The sequence below is a fragment of the Myotis yumanensis genome, unplaced genomic scaffold, assembly GCF_028538775.1.
Source record: "Myotis yumanensis isolate MYYU_CA2020_CCGP unplaced genomic scaffold, mMyoYum1.0.hap1 SCAF_15, whole genome shotgun sequence".
NCBI classification, from domain to species: Eukaryota; Metazoa; Chordata; class Mammalia; order Chiroptera; family Vespertilionidae; genus Myotis; species Myotis yumanensis.
The window spans coordinates 16,273,584-16,293,313 of NW_027223766.1; the positions used below are offsets into that span (position 1 = coordinate 16,273,584).

Here is a 19,730-nt window from a genome sequence, read left to right on the forward strand (position 1 = left end):
AGGTTCAGAGTGTGAATAAAGACAAATGTATTTCATGTAATCACATGGTAGAGAAGGTACTGGTGGTGAGAAGGAAGGAACTCCGGGCAGAGTGGCACTGACATAGATTTATTAACTCTGTGCTGCTGGCTAAGAGGAATCGTCTTCATGTAATTCCTTCGGATTTCTTTGAGCGACACGCTCAGGTGATGTTATCATGACATCTTATTTTCAATGGGCAGATTTTAACGGGAATTGGTATTAGAAGAAAATACTAAAATGTTAAAAGCATGTTTTCATCTTTTCTTTAATTACCATTAACAATAAGCTTGAGTGTTGTTTCATTTAGTGATCTTAAACATTTACCCTAACTTCCTGTACAGATGAATACATAGCTTAAGCACTTCGACTTACCTTTTGCCTTAATATGCCATCTTCACGTACCTGCAGTAAAGATTTTATTCTCTAACTTTTGTGAACATCCATCTACATAGAATCATATTGAAATAGCTAATCTCTTACCTTTGTTGAAACTACTGTTATTCAAATCTTGCATTTCGAGTATAATCACTAGGTCTGGCTAATGTAAACATAATTCTAGTAAACTCTCTCATTCAGGTAAGCCCTACAGGATATTAAAATACTGCTTTCTAAGTAAGAAACAATAATTAAAAGCAGTGTTTGTCTTCACAAACTGCATCTTATTACCAAATCGCAAAAATAGACATTAAAACTCCTCTTATCAGTTTCTAAGATTTGAAAATCCCCCCCCCCCCATTGGTTTCTATAGTTGTGTCATCCAATCAGAACAGATTGGGATGTTTAAATATTGGCTCACAACGCATGTTAGTGCCCATGCTATGTCGATGCTACGCCGAGTAGATGGTGTCGAGTGGGAATTTAAATGTGACCAGGTATGTTTTAATCCCTCAACTCGCATTTCCCCAAATTGTCAGAAGTAATGAGGCAGATTTCAAAACCTCCTTTGTTCAACTCCTGTGCTTTAGCCATGGGAAACCTGCGCCCTTTCTTCTGCAAGGAAGTGTGCGGTGGGAAAGCGAGGGCCATCAGAAGGTTTTGAGATGCACCCCAGACGGGCAGGAGGGCTGCCAGCCCAGCCCAGCGCTTGCAGCCGCTCCTGGAAGGGCACTAGGGCACAGCAGTGCCAACGCTCTTTGTGACGTCTGTCGGAGTGAGGGCCGGGGCCCAGCTGTAGAAAGCACACTGGAATGACATTGTTGCACATCAGTAACGTATACACACACAGTGCGTTGATTGAACAGTCTGCGCTGTGCAGGGAGAAATCCGCAAGGAAAAACCTGGTTTCTGCAGATGTACTGACTCGTGGACAGGATTTCTTAACCACAGAGACTGACGTGCGGAATCTGATTGTCGGTGAATTTGAAGTGGGATTCTTCACATCTTTCCCACCAACGGGCTTGATTCTGGACTACCCGTGGCCCCGACATAGAATTTCTGCATCACAGGGAATCTCTAGGGATGACCCATTTTACCTTATTTTTCCAAAGAAGTTATGAAAATATCTAGGGGGAGTCAGGAGTTATTTCCAAAAGCTACTGTGGACATCACTCCTCTCAACCCTCTGCCACTCCCGTCCTGGTCACCTGGAAGGCCATCTGGACAGTTTTGATTTTCTGTGAGAAAGAGGGGAGTGTGGGCAGATCCGCAAGGGAATGTTCCCCCCTTTTCCTTTTCGAGCATTGCCGACCACTTGTCAGCTTTCCTGCAAATTGTGTGAGTTTGCCTCTAACGTACTAGAAATACTCCTGCAGTCTGTCTCACCTTTTTGTTTGTTTGTTTAGAAACAAAAGGAAAACTTATTTCCAGGAACTTGTAGATGTCGAAGGTCTCCAGCACGTACCTGTAGTGTTCAGTGGGGAGGTCAGAGCAGGGGAGCTAATTGCTCGATGACTGAAAGGAAGGGACAGGGACCCATCCTCATGCCCTCCCGGCTGTCTCAGCAGACACACTGGTGTAGGGACACAAGGAAATAGCTCGTCCTCTGGCCACTCCTTTCTCCTCCCGTTTTTTACTTTGTAAAGGGAGGCGTTGAAACAATTAGCTGGCAGAATGCTGTTAACTTCCTCCTGGTCCATTTGGGGAAGGGAGCAAATAGAGCCCCGGTCAGCAGAATTCGGGCTTGTATACTTCAACTTCTCCCAAGTCGTGGTGGTAACATTTTCATATTGTTCCCTTTCATAACATGCAGCCAACCTCAACGTCTTCGTGGAGTCTCTGTTTATTCAGAGACTCCAAGTTTACGTGGAGTTTATGTTTCTAGTGTCGTGTTCGGGGCTGCAGCGCCCCAGCGTGCTGGCTGTTCCGTCACTGTGCTTGGCACAGACGCAAGACCCATTGTGACGGTCTTCATTCCTTTTATTAACTTTCCTAAACTAACTTGAATGGTAGGGTGTATTTTTACATCATTATGGCACAAGTGAAAGTCTTGGGGGGAAAAGTACAACCACGACGGTATCAAAGCAGAATAAATATTTGCAGAAAAATTCAGCCATAACTTAATATTTTGCATATGAGCCCTGAACAAAATCGGAGTGACTCCTGGGGCTTGGTCCCGGAGAGCATGTCTGTGGCCCGGCCCTGGAAGGCCAGAGATGATGATGGATCAGAAGAAGGTCAGCTTGGGTGGCAGTGCCAAGAATAATGACAGACACGACCAAAAAGGCAGAATAACAGCACACCCAGAGTTCTGAGAGCGAGTGTGCCTTTGCGCATGGCGGCTTTCTTCCCACTCCCAGCACCGAAGCTGGTGTTCGGCTGCTCCACGTGTTGGCCATTCCCACTCCTCCCCCGCCACCCCCCATCCACTTGGGCATTTCTAACCCATGAGCACTTAGATCTGGAGCTGAAGACCGGCACTCACCGAGGCTTGCTAATTTTATTCATTTACTCCTCTGCGAAAAACAGGCTGTGGACCCTAAAGGGTGGCCACCGAGAGTAGACCCCAGTCCCCTGGTTGATTGGCTCGTGGGGTTTATCTGAAGATGACGGGGGTCTGCCCTGTGGAGCAGAGGTGTGCACGTAGCACCGGAGAGCTCAGCACGGAGCCTCTCTGATTGTCACCACCTGCCGTGACTGTGGCCAAATCCTTGTTCCTGGGCCTCAGACCTCCTGTTTGGGACATGCTGTGTCAACACCAGGGTGTTCCTTTGGGTTTCCGGGAGGTTTTGCAGCATTTACCACACCTGGAATTGTCACCTGTGCAGTGAATTAACGTGTCTTTTCTGTTAACCTGTAGGTGCCTATAGTGCAGGGACTCATCGCTTACTAAAACTCCCAAAGCCAGCTCCTTGCTGTTCCCTGCCAGCCATTTAATGCTTCCCCTCTTCACTCTCCCCTCTGCTCCTCCCTCCTGCCCTGGCCTCAGAGCCTTTGCACATGCTCTTTCCTTGGCCTGCGAGGCCCTTTCCCCAGGCACCTGTGCAGCATTGCATGTTTCCCTAACCTGCTGTAGTTTTTCTCCTTAGCACTTCGCACTGTCGGTCATGGTATACATTTCGCATGCTTTCTTGTGTTGCAGTGCCTGTCCCATTAGAATGTTAATTCCAAAATGGCAAGCACCTTGGTCTGTTAATGGTGTGTCCTTAGCATCTTGAATAGCACCTAGAACATAGTAGCCCCTTAATAATTAGATACTTGAATCAGTGACCACCTTTCTAAGCTAAGGCACCCATTAGCCAGCTGGGATGGATGTTGAGTGCAAACTCTACCAGGAGTCCAGGGAATTGCTACTTCGGCCCAAGTGAGGCCCAGGCCAGACATGGAAACAGGTTGGGGGTCCTTGATGCATCTCAAGCCTCAACAAGATAGATTATTGTATAAAATATGCTCAACTGGCCCTGGGGGCCCCTAGACCTGTGCATGCTGCCTTAGGATGTGGGTTCAGTCGTGACTGAACTCCTTCAAACCCTCTCAGGACATTTTTGGAGGTTTACTTCAAAAGTCCATTTTCAGCACATCCTGTCTCTTTGGAATCGAAGCTTATTTCCCCATGGAAGTCTGTATGTTCTGCCCTCTGTGCGGGAAGCACCAGAAGTGGGGGTTTTAGGAATACATTCTAGCACCTAGAAATAGGGGACGCCCCCCTTCCCATCTCCTGTGTCTGGGTCCGTCCAGTGGGGCTTTCAGCTCTGCTGTTGTTTCAGTGGGCTGGGCCCCCTCTGCGCCCCTCCCCTCCCTCAGGGATCTGATTATCAGATTTAAAACATATTTGGCAACTAAAAAACAACCAAGTCCAGAAAGCAGAAATGAAAACCTAAAATTAGGCTCTGAAGACAAACAACAACAACAAAATGCAGGAGACAGTTTCAGGGCTGTTTCATCCCCAGGGAGAAAGATTGAGGATTTCAGAATATAGGGACCTGCAGCTTCTAGTCTCAGAGTGGGTACACCCAGTACAGTTCCCGCATCACGCAGCTCTGCTGTGAAACGTTTCAGTGTCTTAATAGTCTCCATTTTTTTTTTCAGGAATTAAAGTTCTCAGTTGGTAAGCATCAAGATAGTAACATTATAGTTTCTCATTAAAATTTCCTAAAAACCACACACATATAGCTTATTTCTCAAAACATTTATACCATTATTAGTAAACTCATACAAAGACTTACAGGTGGTGAATCTTCAGTATGTACTTTAATCGATTAGAAATCTGTGCAAGATGGTGTTTTCCTATTCCTAAGTGAAACGAGCAGCAACACAGTTAACGTAGACACTTTAGTGGCCTGTGTGTTTTTAATTCCTGGGGTGCTAATTGGGCCCTTTAAACAATGCTCTTGATTTTTCCATCGATTGTCACTGCAATCATTCTACACAAAGTCTCCTGATAAGGGGGGTTTCCTTGTTGCCACCACAGGGAACTCTGCGTTAATCCAGTCACTGGGAAGTGAGCTTGGTATCTGCAGGCAAAAGCTAAGCGCCATTGACATTTAATTAGGGCCAAGGAAGATATTGAGCAAAACTTCAAATGAGGCCTCAGCCTGGGGACAGAAAGTCTCCAATCCAGCTCGCAGGAGAAAACAAACACAGGATGTGGGGGGACAATAGCAACAGTGGAGTCATTAACAGCCATGATCAGATAACTGACTGCTCTGTTGGTAATGGGGATTTACTGGGCTTTAGTCTAAGAAAAGCCTCTTAACACCCCGCTTTTCCAAAGAATTCCCCCCTTGCCCAGAGTCAACCTAATAACTGTAGGTCAACTGGATTCCTTGAAATCCATTCTTCTCCACATCTCTTTTCCTCTTGTAGTTGCTCGACTTCCTCCTGTCTGTTCTTTATCCCAAGAGAGAAAAATTACTATGGCTTTTTGGTTCGGTTTGTGGGTATGATTTTTTTTTTTTTTTTTTTTTTTTGGTACACGAACCAAAGAGTTATTTACCAACAACATAAAAAAAAACACACACCACTGTATTTCTGACTAGGGGAATGGCAGAAACTCCTACCCATGATTTAGAATCTCTTCAAAGCCAGAATAAGTATGTTGTAAAAAAACAAAACAAAAAAATCCCACAACTAGTATTCACCTTCAGAAAGACCATGAAAGGAGTAAGTCTGAGAAGGTCCCAAACGTGTTTTCCAGAAATGGCCTGGTCTTCAAATGTGCAATTCATCGTCCACATGTGAGGCCTCCTGGACTGGCTTTTCCTTTTTTCTTATCTGAGGTTATAGACCTCGGGAGAGCAGGGGAGGGTTACAAGGTCAAAGTCTTTTCCTCCCTAGTACTTGCTGCTTGCTGGGAGCGGGTTGCCTGGAAAATAGATGCTTTAGAGAAGAGGTTGGGGTCAGGGTTTTAATTTTGTTAAGCAACAGCTGGTTTGAGTTTCCTTCCATTTCTATCTCCTGCTCCCTTCCTCACAAATCCATGGAGAGCAGAGAATTTGTTCAGAAGGAACCGGCAACATAAAAATACACCTCCTGTCACTGTGGTGCTTGGCGAATGCCGTCTTGATTGCAAACTGAATGTTAAGATTTTATAAAATGATCTCTTTAAGGAAATGTAACCAGACCTTTCATCAGAAACTTTCAAAATATAGGGCGTATGCCTGGAAATTTCTCTTAATAATATTTTTGAACTAAAACTTTTAGGGAAATAAGTATACTAAAGGCCTCTGGGGTATTCGGAGCCTGAGTGCAGAGAGAAGACTCATGACTGAAATGTGAAAGCATGCCAAGGATGTGTTGCTTCTTTCTGGACTGGAGACCTTGTCTGTCTCCAAATTAGTGTGCCTTCACTTGTTCAGCAAATGTTTGTTGGATTCTGCTTTTTTAAGTTGTGTGAGATCGGTTCTTCCCACAACTCTAAGGCTGTGGGGACCCAGGGGGTAGGTACAGGGTGCTCATGTGCTAACAGGTGCCTGAACATGAACTTGGTCCAATACAGCTTGAGCCCACCATTATGGCATCCTCTTCTAACAAGTTCACACATGGTTTGGGACTGAAAAATCAAGTCTGTTCAAATAATATTATTCTATAATAAACTCATAAACCTAATGCTTAAAATTAGTATGTAATAATAGTGAAATGGTAAAAAATAGGAGTAAAAAATAAATAAAAAACAGTGCATGATTTGATTTTTTTCATTTGGGTTGTGAAGTCTCCCATGCTTTTTTCCTCCTACACTTGCAAACACAGAGAGAGAGAGGGAGAGGGGAGGAGGGGGAGAGAAACAGAGAGAGACAGAGAGGGAGGGAGAGAGGGAGGGAGGGAGGGAGGGAGAGAGAGAGAGAGAGAGAGAGAGAGAGAGAGAGAGAGAGAAAGAAAAGAGAAGAGAAGAGAAGAGAAGAGAAGAGAAGAGAAGAGAAGAGGGAGAGAGAAGGAATAAAACTCGCATCTCTCAAATCAATGGCAAACCAGTAACAGATTTTTTTGTCTGGCCTCCTCAGCACACTGGCCTCAGGCTGTGTTGGTGTGTGGCTCGACAGCAATCAGAGGTCATAATTTCATTGGCAGTTAGCATCAGGTTTAATTTTTCTAGCATGTTACATTTACCGAAATGTCTGGTTTCAGTTATGGGAAGGCATTGACTGAATCAGCTCTGAGCAGCATGGTGTCCTCAGGTACCTGAGGTTTATGGAACACATATGCTAATTGTTTTCAATCACTTTCCTTTCTAAACACAAAAATGTGGTTTCTGAAGCGGAATAACAGTAGTCCTTAATGACACTGCTCTTTTCTTCTATTAGAAGAGGACCTGAAGTAGGTAAAAATGCCAATTTAACAAGACTGCCACCTACTGATTGACATAGTTGGAAAACAGTCCAATTAAAGTTGTGGGTTGTTTTTTTTTAAATAACTCTGTGGTTTAAAAAAAAGTAAATGCTTTTTGAAAAATGACATGTAGTGTTTTAATTGCATTTTAGGAATGTGACCAAGTTCATATAGATGATGTCTCTTCAGATGATAATGGGCAAGACCTAAGGTGAGCGCGTAGAAATGTGATCGACTCCATTTTATAGTGTAATTGCTCAGCTAATTAAGATCAACTTGCTTTGGTTAACTTTGGGCTTTTCTTGCGTCTAAATAGCACATATAACTTTGGAACAGATGGCTTCCCTGCTGCAGCCACCAGCGCTAATTTATGCTTGGCGACCGGCGTGCGCGGCGGTGTAGACTGGATGAGAAAGTTGGCTTTCCGCTACCGACGAGTAAAAGAGATCTACAACACCTACAAAAATAATGTTGGAGGCAAGTGACAGTCACCAGTATCTCACTGGGTTAGTTAAGACAGCCTAGATAAAATTCTCAGAGCACCACACAACTTTTGTGTCATGATTTTTTGATATAACTTTTTTAAGAGCAGTTTTGTCTGACCTGTGATTATTTCACTGTGACTTAGTGACAGGAATACTAGACTAAAGCCAGCTGCCCTGGCAAGTCTAGTCTAGTCCTGGCTCCATGACTTAATAGTAGGTGTGTGATCTGGAGTAAGTTTTTTGACCTCTGTGACATTTCGTTGTCCTTCCAATGAGGCGGGATTAACAGTCTTTGCCCAGATGACTTGAGATGGCTTGTAAAAAGCTCCTTCTACCCAGTAGATGCTCTGAGCAGTAGGTGCTCTTGTATTAGTTTGGATCTTTTCATTGTGGTTCAAAATGGCATTAGCACAAAAGGGAATGTTGTGGCCCAATAATGAAAATGTCGGGGTGGTGTTGGTTTCCAGCATGGCGAACTCCAGGTGCTCAAACGATGCCATCAGGAATCTCTTGCCTAGATTTTCCTCCAGGAATCATTCTAGGTCAGTCCCTCCCAGAAGGTGGCAACGATGACCACTGGTACATCCAGCTTTATATGCAACCAGTGCTTCCACTGGGTGGAGAAATATCTTTCCCAATGGATTCAGCAAAAGTTCCAAGATTGACATTCACTGGCCAAGCCATGGTCATGCTCCTACCCTGGGAGCCAGAGGGTAGGGTTGGCTCTGTCCAACTACATGGTTAGAGGAATGGGTGTGAGTAGGCTCCCCAAAGAGAAGAGATAACTTCTATAACCAGAAGAAGAGATGCTAGGAATGTGCACTCAATAGATGTTTCCTACAATACTAAACACTTGTCAAATGAATGCTAGTATGTGAAAAATGACTTGGTCTACTGTAAAGCTTGAGGGTGGTAGTAGTAGCAGCATCACATGTTTATGATTTATAACGTGGAACAGACACACTGGTAAGGAAGTAGTTCATGTGCTTTTGAATCCACAGGTCTGCTCGGTCCGGCCAAGAGGGAGGCCTGGCTGCAGCTGAGGGCCGAGATCGAAGCCCTGACGGACTCCTGGTTGACATTGGCCCTGAAAGCCCTCACACTCATTCACTCCAGGTAAGCTCGCCCCAAGCCCCTTCATGGTGCTTTTGCTGGGAAATGAGCTGTGCTAACACTTGTTTATTTTGGAGATTTATTTTTTAAGTCTTTTTTTTGTTCTTTCTGTTCTCATAGGACAAACTGTGTGAATATTTTAGTAACAACGACTCAGCTTATCCCAGCATTGGCGAAAGTCCTGCTGTATGGATTAGGAATTGTATTCCCTATAGAAAATATTTACAGTGCAACTAAAATAGGTGAGCTGCTTTTGTTTTGTTTCACAATGGACTCTTCCTCCTCAGGCTTTAAAAATTAAAGGCATTAAATAAGACTTTTTTTCAGAATGCTAGATGCCAAAACAACTAGAAGAATAATTTAACCAATTTTATTGTCAAAATTGGTTTTGGACATGAAGAGAAATATAAATCATAACCCGTGTAATTTTATTCATAAAATTTCACTTTACTGGCTAACATTAAGACCTACGCATTTTAGCTACAGCCAAGTTAGCATCAATTCTAGATGATCTTATTTTTCTTTAGGCAACATCATAAAAAAAAATCTTATAAGCTAAAACAAATAGTAGTATAGAAATATACAAAGTAGAAATTAAACAATTCTAATAAGAGCTTTATTTAAATTATTATTGCTGGAACTATTTTTTGCTTTATTTTAATTCAACACATGTGAACCATTGAGTTCCCATTTTTGTTATGGGGATACAAAAAATTAAGTTCTTGCAAAAAACGAAACATAATTGGAGAAAGAAAACTAAAGTAAAACTTAGTTAGAATACAAACCAAGACAGAATGCAAGTGGGATAAAAAGAAGACATGGCTCTTGTTCTTAGAGAATTCACTATCTAGCAGGGGAAGCAGGCAGCTAACTAACTATAATATGATGAAGAAATATGTAAATGAGCATTTATCAAGTATTTATTAGAGCCCAGAACTCTACTAAGCATTTTACATATTAAAATCAATCTTCACAGCCTTTGCATTTTACAAATCAGGAAACTAAAGCTTGGAGACTTACGTAAATCGTTCAGGTTAATAGCTAGTAAAGAAAATGGACAAACTAGATCTCTGATTCCAAGGTCTAGACACCTTTCCACATCCTAGGAGGTCCTTCCACTAAGTGCCTGAACATGTACTTCATTGAGGAAACATTCACTTCCCCCCAGGAGGGGGCAGAGGACAAGTGTCAGTGAAAGCTAAAGGGAAGAACTGGTATCTGAGCTGGGTATAGAACAGTAAGTATGAGTTGTCTAGACAGATGGTCTTGTGAGAGCAAAAAGACAGAGACATTAAAACATGTTCCCTTCTGAGGGACTTGTGAGTGGTCCTGTGTGACTAGTGTGCAATGTTCATGGGAAGCTGAAGCTGGAAAGGTAGACTTGGGTCCAGTCAGAAGTGGCCTTGTATGTCACCCTAATGAGAGGAATATTAGTGAGTCCTGGGGAAGGCGGGGGGGAATGTCCTGGGAGGTGGAAAAAAGGTTGTTTTTGGCTGCTCAGCTCTTAAGAAAAAGGGGCAAAAATGGAACGCCTGTACGTCTGTCCTCTGACTACACTTTTATACTTCTTCCTCAAAGCACTACTAAATTACGGCTAAAAAATCACTTTTGTAGTTATTTGTTTATAGTCTGACTTCCCCACCAGATAGTTAAGTCTGTCTGTCTCATTCATCATTGTAGCTTTAGGTCCAGTACATAGTAGGTGCTCAGTAAGTGTTTGTTGAATGAACTTTATGAATAAATGGTTGTTTACTCTAAAGAAGGCTGAACAGAGGTATCTTTTAGGTAACTGAGTCAGTAGTGACACTATTAACTGATGGGGAATCAGATTTTATTGGAAAGAGAAGGGTTTGATCTTATTGGTGTTGAGTTTGAAGAGCCTATGTGATATTCACATAGCTCTGCGACATTGGAAATACATAGTTGGAGTTGGAGAATAACTGATGCCTCCTGAAAAGAGCCAAGAACAGAATGCTGGAAAATTCTTAAGAAAAGAAAGGAACAGAATAGAATTTCTCATAGCCCAATATAACCAAAATTTTATATGTTCTCATGTTCCATGAGAATAGCCATCAGTTTACATTAAGTCAGGTGTTTATCCTCTCTGTATCAATACAGAGGAGTCATATTGTGTTTTGTAAAGAGGGGTCCAAGATAAAGGTTTATCAGCACATGAAAGTCAAAACAGGTTCCTAAGAAGCACATGGGACAGAGGGATATTGCCTTACTTCCCAGAAGAAAGAGCAAGTAGTGTATTACGTCATGCACATTGAACTTTAATTCCAAATACTTCAAAAATGTTAGGTGATAGGAAATGATAATAACAATCAAGTAAGTATTTTTAATGGGCATTTTGTTTGACATATTGGAACTTTTTTTTACAGCACAGAATAAAAATTAGAATGAAAGGAATTTATGGTGGTAGAAATTATCTCAAAACCTGTTTCGATGGTATTTTTAATAAGAAAAGTAGAGATCGAAACTTCTATAGTTAATGCTAATTTTGCCATGAAGTGAGATATAATATGGGGACCAGCAGAGAAAACCTAGGCATTTTCCTTGTAGGCCAATGTCAAAGTCATAGGCGAAAATGACTGGTGTCTCCTGTAACAGCTATGATGTTCTTTCTGACAAAAATGCACTGGTCAAAATGAAAACTCCAGACAGGAACTCAAATTAACTTCTAATAGTTTCAATTTTTAAATCTTTATTGGGCAAAATGTCTGCATGACCCCCAAATTCACAACGAAGCCTGTAGGAGACAGCATGTAGGTGAGAATTTTTTTGTTCACCACAGCTTCACCTTTAAGAAAACAATGAGTTTACTTCTCCGTTTTCCATGCGAAGGATACTTGACAAAAAACCCGATAACATTTCCCTCTGAGGAGGAAAAGGTAGTTTCACTGCAACCCAAGTTTTGGGTTGTATATTTTTGCAGTGAAAACTGTACTTTGTATTTGTTTCTTAAAGTGATTTAACATTTCACAGTTTAGTGGGTGACTAAAGAAGCATTGAAATGACATCTTTGACTAAGGCTGGCCCTATTTTTGTTCTGCCAGATGCAAACGAGATATTTTAGTGCAAAATGCAAATATAAAGCAGACATTTGTTTAAGCAAACAAGCAATTTGTTCCCGTGTATATCTGATCCTTATTTGAAAGAGACGCAGGCCCCGCTCAGCCATTCACAGTGGAACATTATAAACTGCCCCATTGTCCATTAAAATGACCCCATTGGCAGCCCTGGACTGGGAGCACCAGCTTCTTCTCTAAGAAGCAACAATGGCTGCATTAAGAGCCGGGTGTGCTGACAGTGCAGACGCCATGGGAGCCCAAACCAAGTCATGACATGGGAAAGATAATAGATAGATAAAGGGATTCTGTTACCTTTACCTGCTTCTCCTCTAGGAAGGGGCTGTATTGAACATGAGATGTCTGGGTAAGGCAAGCATGATCTCCCTGAAGTGCCCCAAATGACCTGACATTTATTGCAGAAACAGGTTAATGAGAATATTTCAGGCAAACATGTTAGGCTTTTGGGGGGGAAGGTCTTTAATTCAAATACAATGCCACCTGAAAATGAAGGGGTGAATTCAATAGTGTTTGATTTCTCCATTTTTTCCCATCCTTATCGATAGCCTTTGGATCAAACATGATTTTCGGAGTTTAAAAGATCACGAAACAATTTTACAATCAAGTTAAAATGTGTTGCCAGAATGACATGCCTTTGTTTAGTCTCAGCTTATAGAAAAAAAAAAATACTTCTGCAAGAGTATTTCTCCCCTCGGATGCTGTATGCCATAGACTAGGACCTGCTTTGCAATCAACGAGTCCTTGGGAAAAGAGTACTAAAATGGTCAATTTCAAGGGATGGGACACCGCCTGGGGAATTAATTTACAGTTTTTAATTTAGTGCGCTGTTCCACGTGTTACCCCACGACATGTAAAAGCTCCTTCTAGTTTGCACAAGTAGGTGAGGGTTGAATCACAGGCATGAAGAAGAAAGTGTTGTCAATAAAAAGTGCAAGTGTGATAGCACTGAGTTATCCAACCTTTACATGTTTCGTGATTTATTTTTGTTCATTAGGAAAGGAAAGCTGTTTCGAGAGGATAATTCAAAGGTTTGGAAGAAAAGTGGTGTACGTCGTCATAGGCGATGGCGTGGAAGAGGAACAAGGAGCAAAGAAGGTGAGTGTTCCCAGGGGTGCACCTTCTGCCATTAATGTTTCTTGGTCCTCAAAATGCTCAGACCTGGGTCACTGACACACATTCTCTTTCTCTGAAACCGCTTATGGATGTGTTCTGAACCGTCAGCACTGAAAGGGGGCCGTGCAGAATTAAACATGAAGTGGGTTTTCTGAAGAGGGGCGCACACAAGCTCAAGGGTCACGGATGGTTGGTGCTCACAGAACGTAGACTTCGGTGTGATGTTTGGGAGCAGAGCAGGCTCCGTGCTGTAGCCGTCATCCAGGACACAGCTACACGTGCGGTGTGCTCAGCCAGCATGCCCCCTGCTGCACCCGTGGCAGACACTGCCAGGTGATCAAAATCTTGTTCTCTGAGCCTGGATGCAACCTGAGAACCTTCCAAACATCACTCCAGAAAGGCTCTACCAGGAGACCAGGGCTGGCTTGCAATACTATTTGCTGCCCTGGAATCCAGGCCTTCTTTTGATGATGAAGTCGCCACCTTGTCTCTCTTGAGATATGGGGAAGGGAGCTTGATGCCCAGGTTGCCCCTCATACTTCTTTTCATTCCTCTGCATCCCTTCGAGGGTAAAACTTAGCAAAGTTTCCTCATTGGTGTATTTTAAGGAGACCACATTCCATAGTAACAACCTGGCTTGCCAGTCTTTTTCACTGTCGCTCCTTACCTTTCGGTCACATTGGTGTGCTCAGTCCTTTGGCCACGCCCAGCACTTCTTCCCCGCCGTTGCCTCTGCTCAGCATGGAATTATATTTTCTCTAATGCTCTACTCTCATTATCTTACTTACTTTTGCAAAATCCAGTTCATGTAGCACTTTTTCTAATTTCCTTGTTTGTAAGAGCTCGGTTACAGTGGCACTCACTTATAACATAACTGGAGAAATTGTAAATAGCTTGGACTCCTGAGCCAGACAGTCTGGGTTTGAATTATAGAGTCGTCATTTACCAGTTCCGTGACTTTGAGCAAGTTACTTAACTCTTTTCTTTCTCTTTCCTCATCTATAAGTGGGAATAAGAATGGCACCTCGCTGACTGGGCTGGTTTAAGGCATAGTTTAGTTCAGGTGTGTGAAGACCGTGGGACAGAGCTGGGTGTATATGAAGTGTGCAATAAATGGTGGGCATTGTTATTATTTGCCTACATGCCTGTGTTAGCAGTAAAGTGTGAGCTGTAGCAAATTAGGGATATTATTTTGCTTGATTTGTTGTTTGAGACTGTCTTCAAAATATTTTACAACTCCCTAATTCTTGGCACCGTCGTACCCTATAAATATTTCTTAAATTGGAGAGCATTAAATATGAGATTAATCAATAGGACAGTTTTCTTTCCCTTCCCCAAACACTGACTCATAGAAATCACTGTATAATTCCATAAGGGATTCAGTTCTTCAGTTTGGTTCTTTCGGAGTATTCTAGTGTATACCAGAAGTGGCACATAAAGTCACCAGAATATAGGTGCATCATTAAGCATGATAGGTGATCAGCCTTCTTATAGAGTCTGAAGGTGACTTAATTCACTTTCAGTGCCTCTGAATTTCAGTGAAAGCATAGAAGCTGACCCTGACTCTTAAATAATGGATTATTTCACTTATGCCTACAGATAGGCAATGTGCCCAGGACTTTGTTCCCCACATGTGATCAGTGCTGGTGGGAACCCACACTCTTCAGATCCAGCCGAGCTTGATCCTAAGCAGTATTTGTCACTTAAACACTAGCTCTTACATCCCAGCTTTACCAATGGCCAACCACCATGGTCCTTGGGTACATCTGTTAGCCCTTTGTGCTGTCTCCATAAATTGAAATCTTTCCCAGACTCAATTTAGAATACTCCAGATACAACCCTGGAGAGTTAGAGAGAATGTTTGGTGGAAATCCATACTCAAGTCTTCTTGGGAAAGCCTCTGGAATCTCTGTGCCATTCCTAGACAGGACCTCCTGGTGGCCAGAGGGACGTGGAATGGATTAGCACCTCTGAGCAGTTAGAACTGAAGCAGCATCCACACCAGTGGGGCCCAGGGCCTGAGGTGAGGATCTGTTCTCCAGACTTGTCTTTCTCCGTCTAGATTTACCAAGAAGTTTTCATTTCAGGAGAAGGTTGCCAAAATGGTGGCTTTTTAGCTTGTGGTAGACAGAAGGATACTTATGAAAATGACAACTTAAAATGCAAGGAACACCAGTGAAATCCTTTGGGCCCTGTGGAGGTTTCTGTGGGTGAGTCCCTTCCTAAACCTCACTGAGCAGCGTTTGTTAGCTGCTTGGCGTGGGTGAACACAACGTGCCAAGTAAAGGAATTCTTGGTTTGATGTTAGAATGAAAAGTATTAACAGGTCTAAGGTTATTTGCTCTCTTTGAAGAACAGTTCAAATTATTCCCACTGTTTATCTTTTGTTATTATTTATATTTGGGACACACACACCTATACCAGAAAGAATGAAGCAGCTGCCTAGAAAGAACATGCTCTTTGAATTTTTTACTGTGAGTGAGGACTCCTCGTTTCAACTTCCTGTTTTGATTCCGTGGGATGAGTGAATGTGATAAGAGTCCAATAGCATCTATTTCGAACAAACTCCTTGTACTTTGAAGCCTCCCAGTGTGGGAACCTGGCCAGGGGTTAAAAGATTGTGTATGTGTGAATGTAAAGTGTACAGATTTTTCAGAAGGTTCAGATTCCTAATAATCTTGCATAAGATTCTGATATTATCAATCTATCATCCAGAGAGACAAGCTGATCATTTCTTTCTTATATTCTGCCTGCCCTTTTCAGTTTAACTAGTATTTAAAGTTTGTGTATAAGTTAAGAGGCAAAGATCTAAGAACTGAGTATCTTTAAAGTGGAATTCTGCACGGAAATAGAGAATAGTTAGTATTTAACTTGGGAATTATTTAATTTGGGGGTGGGTAACTAAAATTCATCAATATCCCATTTTACAAATAAATTCAAGCTAAAAGAAATAGTTATCCAGATTATTGATGGATTAATGCTCATAATGGTAATTATAATTACTATAAATTGTAAAGCCCTTATGTCCCAGTCCCTCTTTTAGGCACTTCCTATTCATTATTTATTAAAACCTTACAATAATTTGATGATGAAGGACCCAATTTATAGATGAGAAAACCAAGGCACAGGAAGGTAAATAACTTGGCCAAGTTCACACAGTTAGAAAGGGGCCAAACAGGTATTTGAAGCCAATACTAGTTGTGAGATTTAGCACAAAGTTCTTTCAAATTATAAACTTTATTTACATAGCTTAATTATGATTTCACTTACACAAAGGAATTTTCATGCTTTTTTCTTTTCACATTTAAATGTCAGAATTTTACTTTTTTTATTTATTGTTTACAGTATTTCAGATGGTTCCCCCCATCCAACCTACACCCCACACTGTTGTCTGTGTTCATGGGTTATGCATATATGTTCTTTGGTTAATCTCTCTTCCATGCCTCTATTAAAGTGTATAATGTTTGTTTCATTCTTTTTCAGAGGTAGAACAATTTAGCACTCTCCCCCAATGTTACATTTATGACTAAAAATTTTAAAATCATTCTGATATTTAGTTCATGAGCATTCTAGATTAATTAAAATCAAGTGAATCAGTGAAGTTCTGCACATTTGTGCACTAAAATGTTTTTGCAAAATCCAACGATTTTGCATTTCTTCTGAATTGATTTTAACCATTTAGCTTGTCTCTCTTAGCTTCCTATATCCTCTTGAAAATCTGTACAACACTCTTTCCCCCTGTAAAGATGCCTTTCATCTCCCTAAATAATGTTCTTCTGCTCGAGGTATCTAGTTACTTTTATAAAGCCCAGAAATGAAGACCAGTCAGTAGTGGCCAGTTGCCTGTTTGTTATGGGTTATTGAAGTCTGTGCTCTATTTGCCAAATGAGTTCCCGGACTTTCATCAGCAATTTCATCTAATTCTATCATTTTTACCATTAGAAAGCACACCTTCAGAGAGAAAAAGGTTAGAAATACCTTTGTTTATTTAAAAGAGCAACATTATTCTACAGAAATCTCTTGCAGGCATTTCTGGGAGCACCTCTTAAAAGACGGTGCAGAGAGCATGTGAGGAGCTATCTACCTGTGGATATCTTTCTTTGACATGTGTCCTTTATTGTCAAAATCTGCCAGGATTTCTTTTTTACCATATTTTGTTTGTTTCCCTAATACAACATATCTGGAGTGAAAATAATTAGGCATATGTATGATTTTTTAAAAGATCAAAATGTAATAGTCTCTTGCACAATGAAAGCAGTTTGCATTCCTAGAGTAAAAGTGGCCTTGTTTTATAACAACACAACTACATTTATTTTACTACTCGGAGAGCTACTTAAAATAAATCTCTTGTGAACAAAACCAGGAGGAAAATGGCAAGCAACCATTATTCTGCCTAATGATGAAGGCTTCATCAAAAGGTGTCCATTTCAAATGTACACTATCAAACTTGCTGAAATCCAAGATGAAGCTGAGAAACTAATGCTTGATCCTAAGCTTATTCAGGAGAAAGATAGAGCTGCTTTTGTGAAAACTGTAACATTTTTAATGCAAATTTCTGCTTCTAGTTTTATTTCAATGAAACAGGGCTTACTAACACTGAGTATATGAATTTATTATTCTAAAGCCATTCATCCACTAGTACTTAATGAGCACATACAATATGCCAGGTATTTTTTTAATGCAGTGACTTTTTATTTATTAAAGTATAATTGACATACTGCATGAGTTTCAGGTGTATGACAGTGATTCAACAAGTCCATACCTTATAATCATACTGTGATAAATCTAGTATCTGTTACTGTAAAAATTTATTGCAATATTGACTATATTCCCTTTGCTGTACATTACATCCACATGACTTATTTATAACTGGAAGTTTATATCTCTTATTACCCTTCTGTTTTTTCACCCATCTTCTCATCTTCATCCCCTCTGGAAACTATCAGTTTATTCTCTGTATCTAGGACTGGGTTTCCATTTTGCTTTGTTTATTCATTTGTTTTGGTATTTTAGATTTCACATATAAGTGACATCATATAGTACTTGTCCTTTGATTTCATTTAATGTAATACGCTCTAGGTCCATTCATGTTGATGCAAATGGCAAAATTTCATTCTTTTTCATTTTTATATTCCCCTGTGTACACCACATTTTCTCTATCCACTTGTCTATTAATAAACACTTAGGTTCCTTCCATATTTTGGCTATTATGAATAATGCTACAATGAACATAGGAATGCAAATATCTTCCAAATTAGTGTGAAGGTAAGGTGTACAGATTTTTGCCACTATTGGTATTTTGAGAGGGATTGCAGTGAATCTGTAGATTGCTTTTTCATTTTCTGTGGGTAGGTAACCAGCAGTGGAATTGCTGGGTCACATGTTCTTTTTGAGGAACCATCATACTGTTTCCCATAGTGGATAGCTATCCCACCAGCAATGCACAGAGTTTTTTCCACATTCTCACTAACACTTGTAACTTGGGTATTTGTTGTCTTTTTGATAATAGCCAATCTGAAGTGATACCTCATTTGTTTTTGATTTGCATTTCCCTGATGAGTGACATTGAGCATCTTTTCATGTGTCTGTTGGCCATCTGTATGTCTTATATGGAAAATGTGTATTCAGGTCCTCTATCCATTTTTTAATCAGATTGTTTGGTTTTTGACGTTGAGTTATATAAGTTCTTTAAATAATTTAGATATTAACTTCTTATCAGATATATTATTTGTAAATCTCCCATTCAGGGGGTCGTCATTTTGTTTTGTTAATGGTTTCCTTAACTGTGCTTAAGCTCTTTAGTATTTTTTTTCCTAAGAGTATTATGGTTTCTGATCTAACAACACTCAAATCCATTTTGAGTTTATTTTTTATTTTTGTATGTGGGGGTAAGAAAGTGGTCCAGTTGCTTTTTTTTTTTTTTTTTTGCATGTAGCTGTCTAGTTTTCCCAATGACATTTATTGAAGAGATGTCTTTTCTTCATTGTATGTCCTTGCTTCCTCTGTTGTAGATTAATTGACCTTATAAGCATGGGTTTATTTCTGGGCTCCATTCTGTTCCTTTGATTTGTGTATCTGTTTTTGCACCAATACCATAGTGTTTGGGTTATTAGAGCTCTGGGGTATAGTTTGAAACCAGGTAGTGTGATGCCTCCGATGTTCTTTTTCAGGACTGTTTTAACTATTTCGGGTCTTCTGTGGTTCCACATAAATTTCAAGGTTACTTGTTCTAGTTCTGTGAAAAAAAAAATACTATTGGTATTTTGAGAGGGATTGCATTGCATCTGAAAAAAATATGAAGTCATTTACCCACTTCTATCCATTGTTCCAACTCCATTGCCACTATTGGTATTTTGAGAGAGATTGCATTGAATCTGTAGATTGCTTTTGGTGGTATGGATATTTTAATGATATTAATTCTTCCAATCCGTGAGTACAAGATTTTCCTCCATTTTATATATGTATCATCTACACTTTCTTTCATCAATGTCTTATAGTTTTCAGAGTACAGGTCTTTCATTTCCTTGGTTAAATGTATTCTTAGGTACTTTTTTGATGTAATTGTAAATGGAATTATTTTCTCAATAGTTCATTCTTAATGTCTAGAAATACAACAGATTTCTGTATCCTATAAATTCACTGAATTCATTTATTTGTTCTAACAGTATTTTTTGGAGCCTTTAGGGTTTTCAATATTTAGTATATT

At 40.6% G+C, this 19,730-nt stretch overlaps 1 protein-coding gene across 8 annotated transcripts in view; it reads left to right on the forward strand.

Annotated features, from left to right (window-relative positions):
- The window catches only part of EYA1 (EYA transcriptional coactivator and phosphatase 1), a 151,088-nt gene that overhangs the window by 122,484 nt on the left and 8,874 nt on the right, over nucleotides 1-19,730 (forward strand). For all 8 annotated transcript variants that reach the window (XM_070392137.1, XM_070392138.1, XM_070392139.1 and 5 more), the window contains 5 exons: nucleotides 7,374-7,432; nucleotides 7,538-7,698; nucleotides 8,708-8,822; nucleotides 8,940-9,061; nucleotides 12,906-13,006. In XM_070392137.1, the coding sequence (XP_070248238.1) occupies nucleotides 7,374-7,432; nucleotides 7,538-7,698; nucleotides 8,708-8,822; nucleotides 8,940-9,061; nucleotides 12,906-13,006 (558 nt within the window). The remainder of the gene's footprint in view (nucleotides 1-7,373; nucleotides 7,433-7,537; nucleotides 7,699-8,707; nucleotides 8,823-8,939; nucleotides 9,062-12,905; nucleotides 13,007-19,730) is intronic.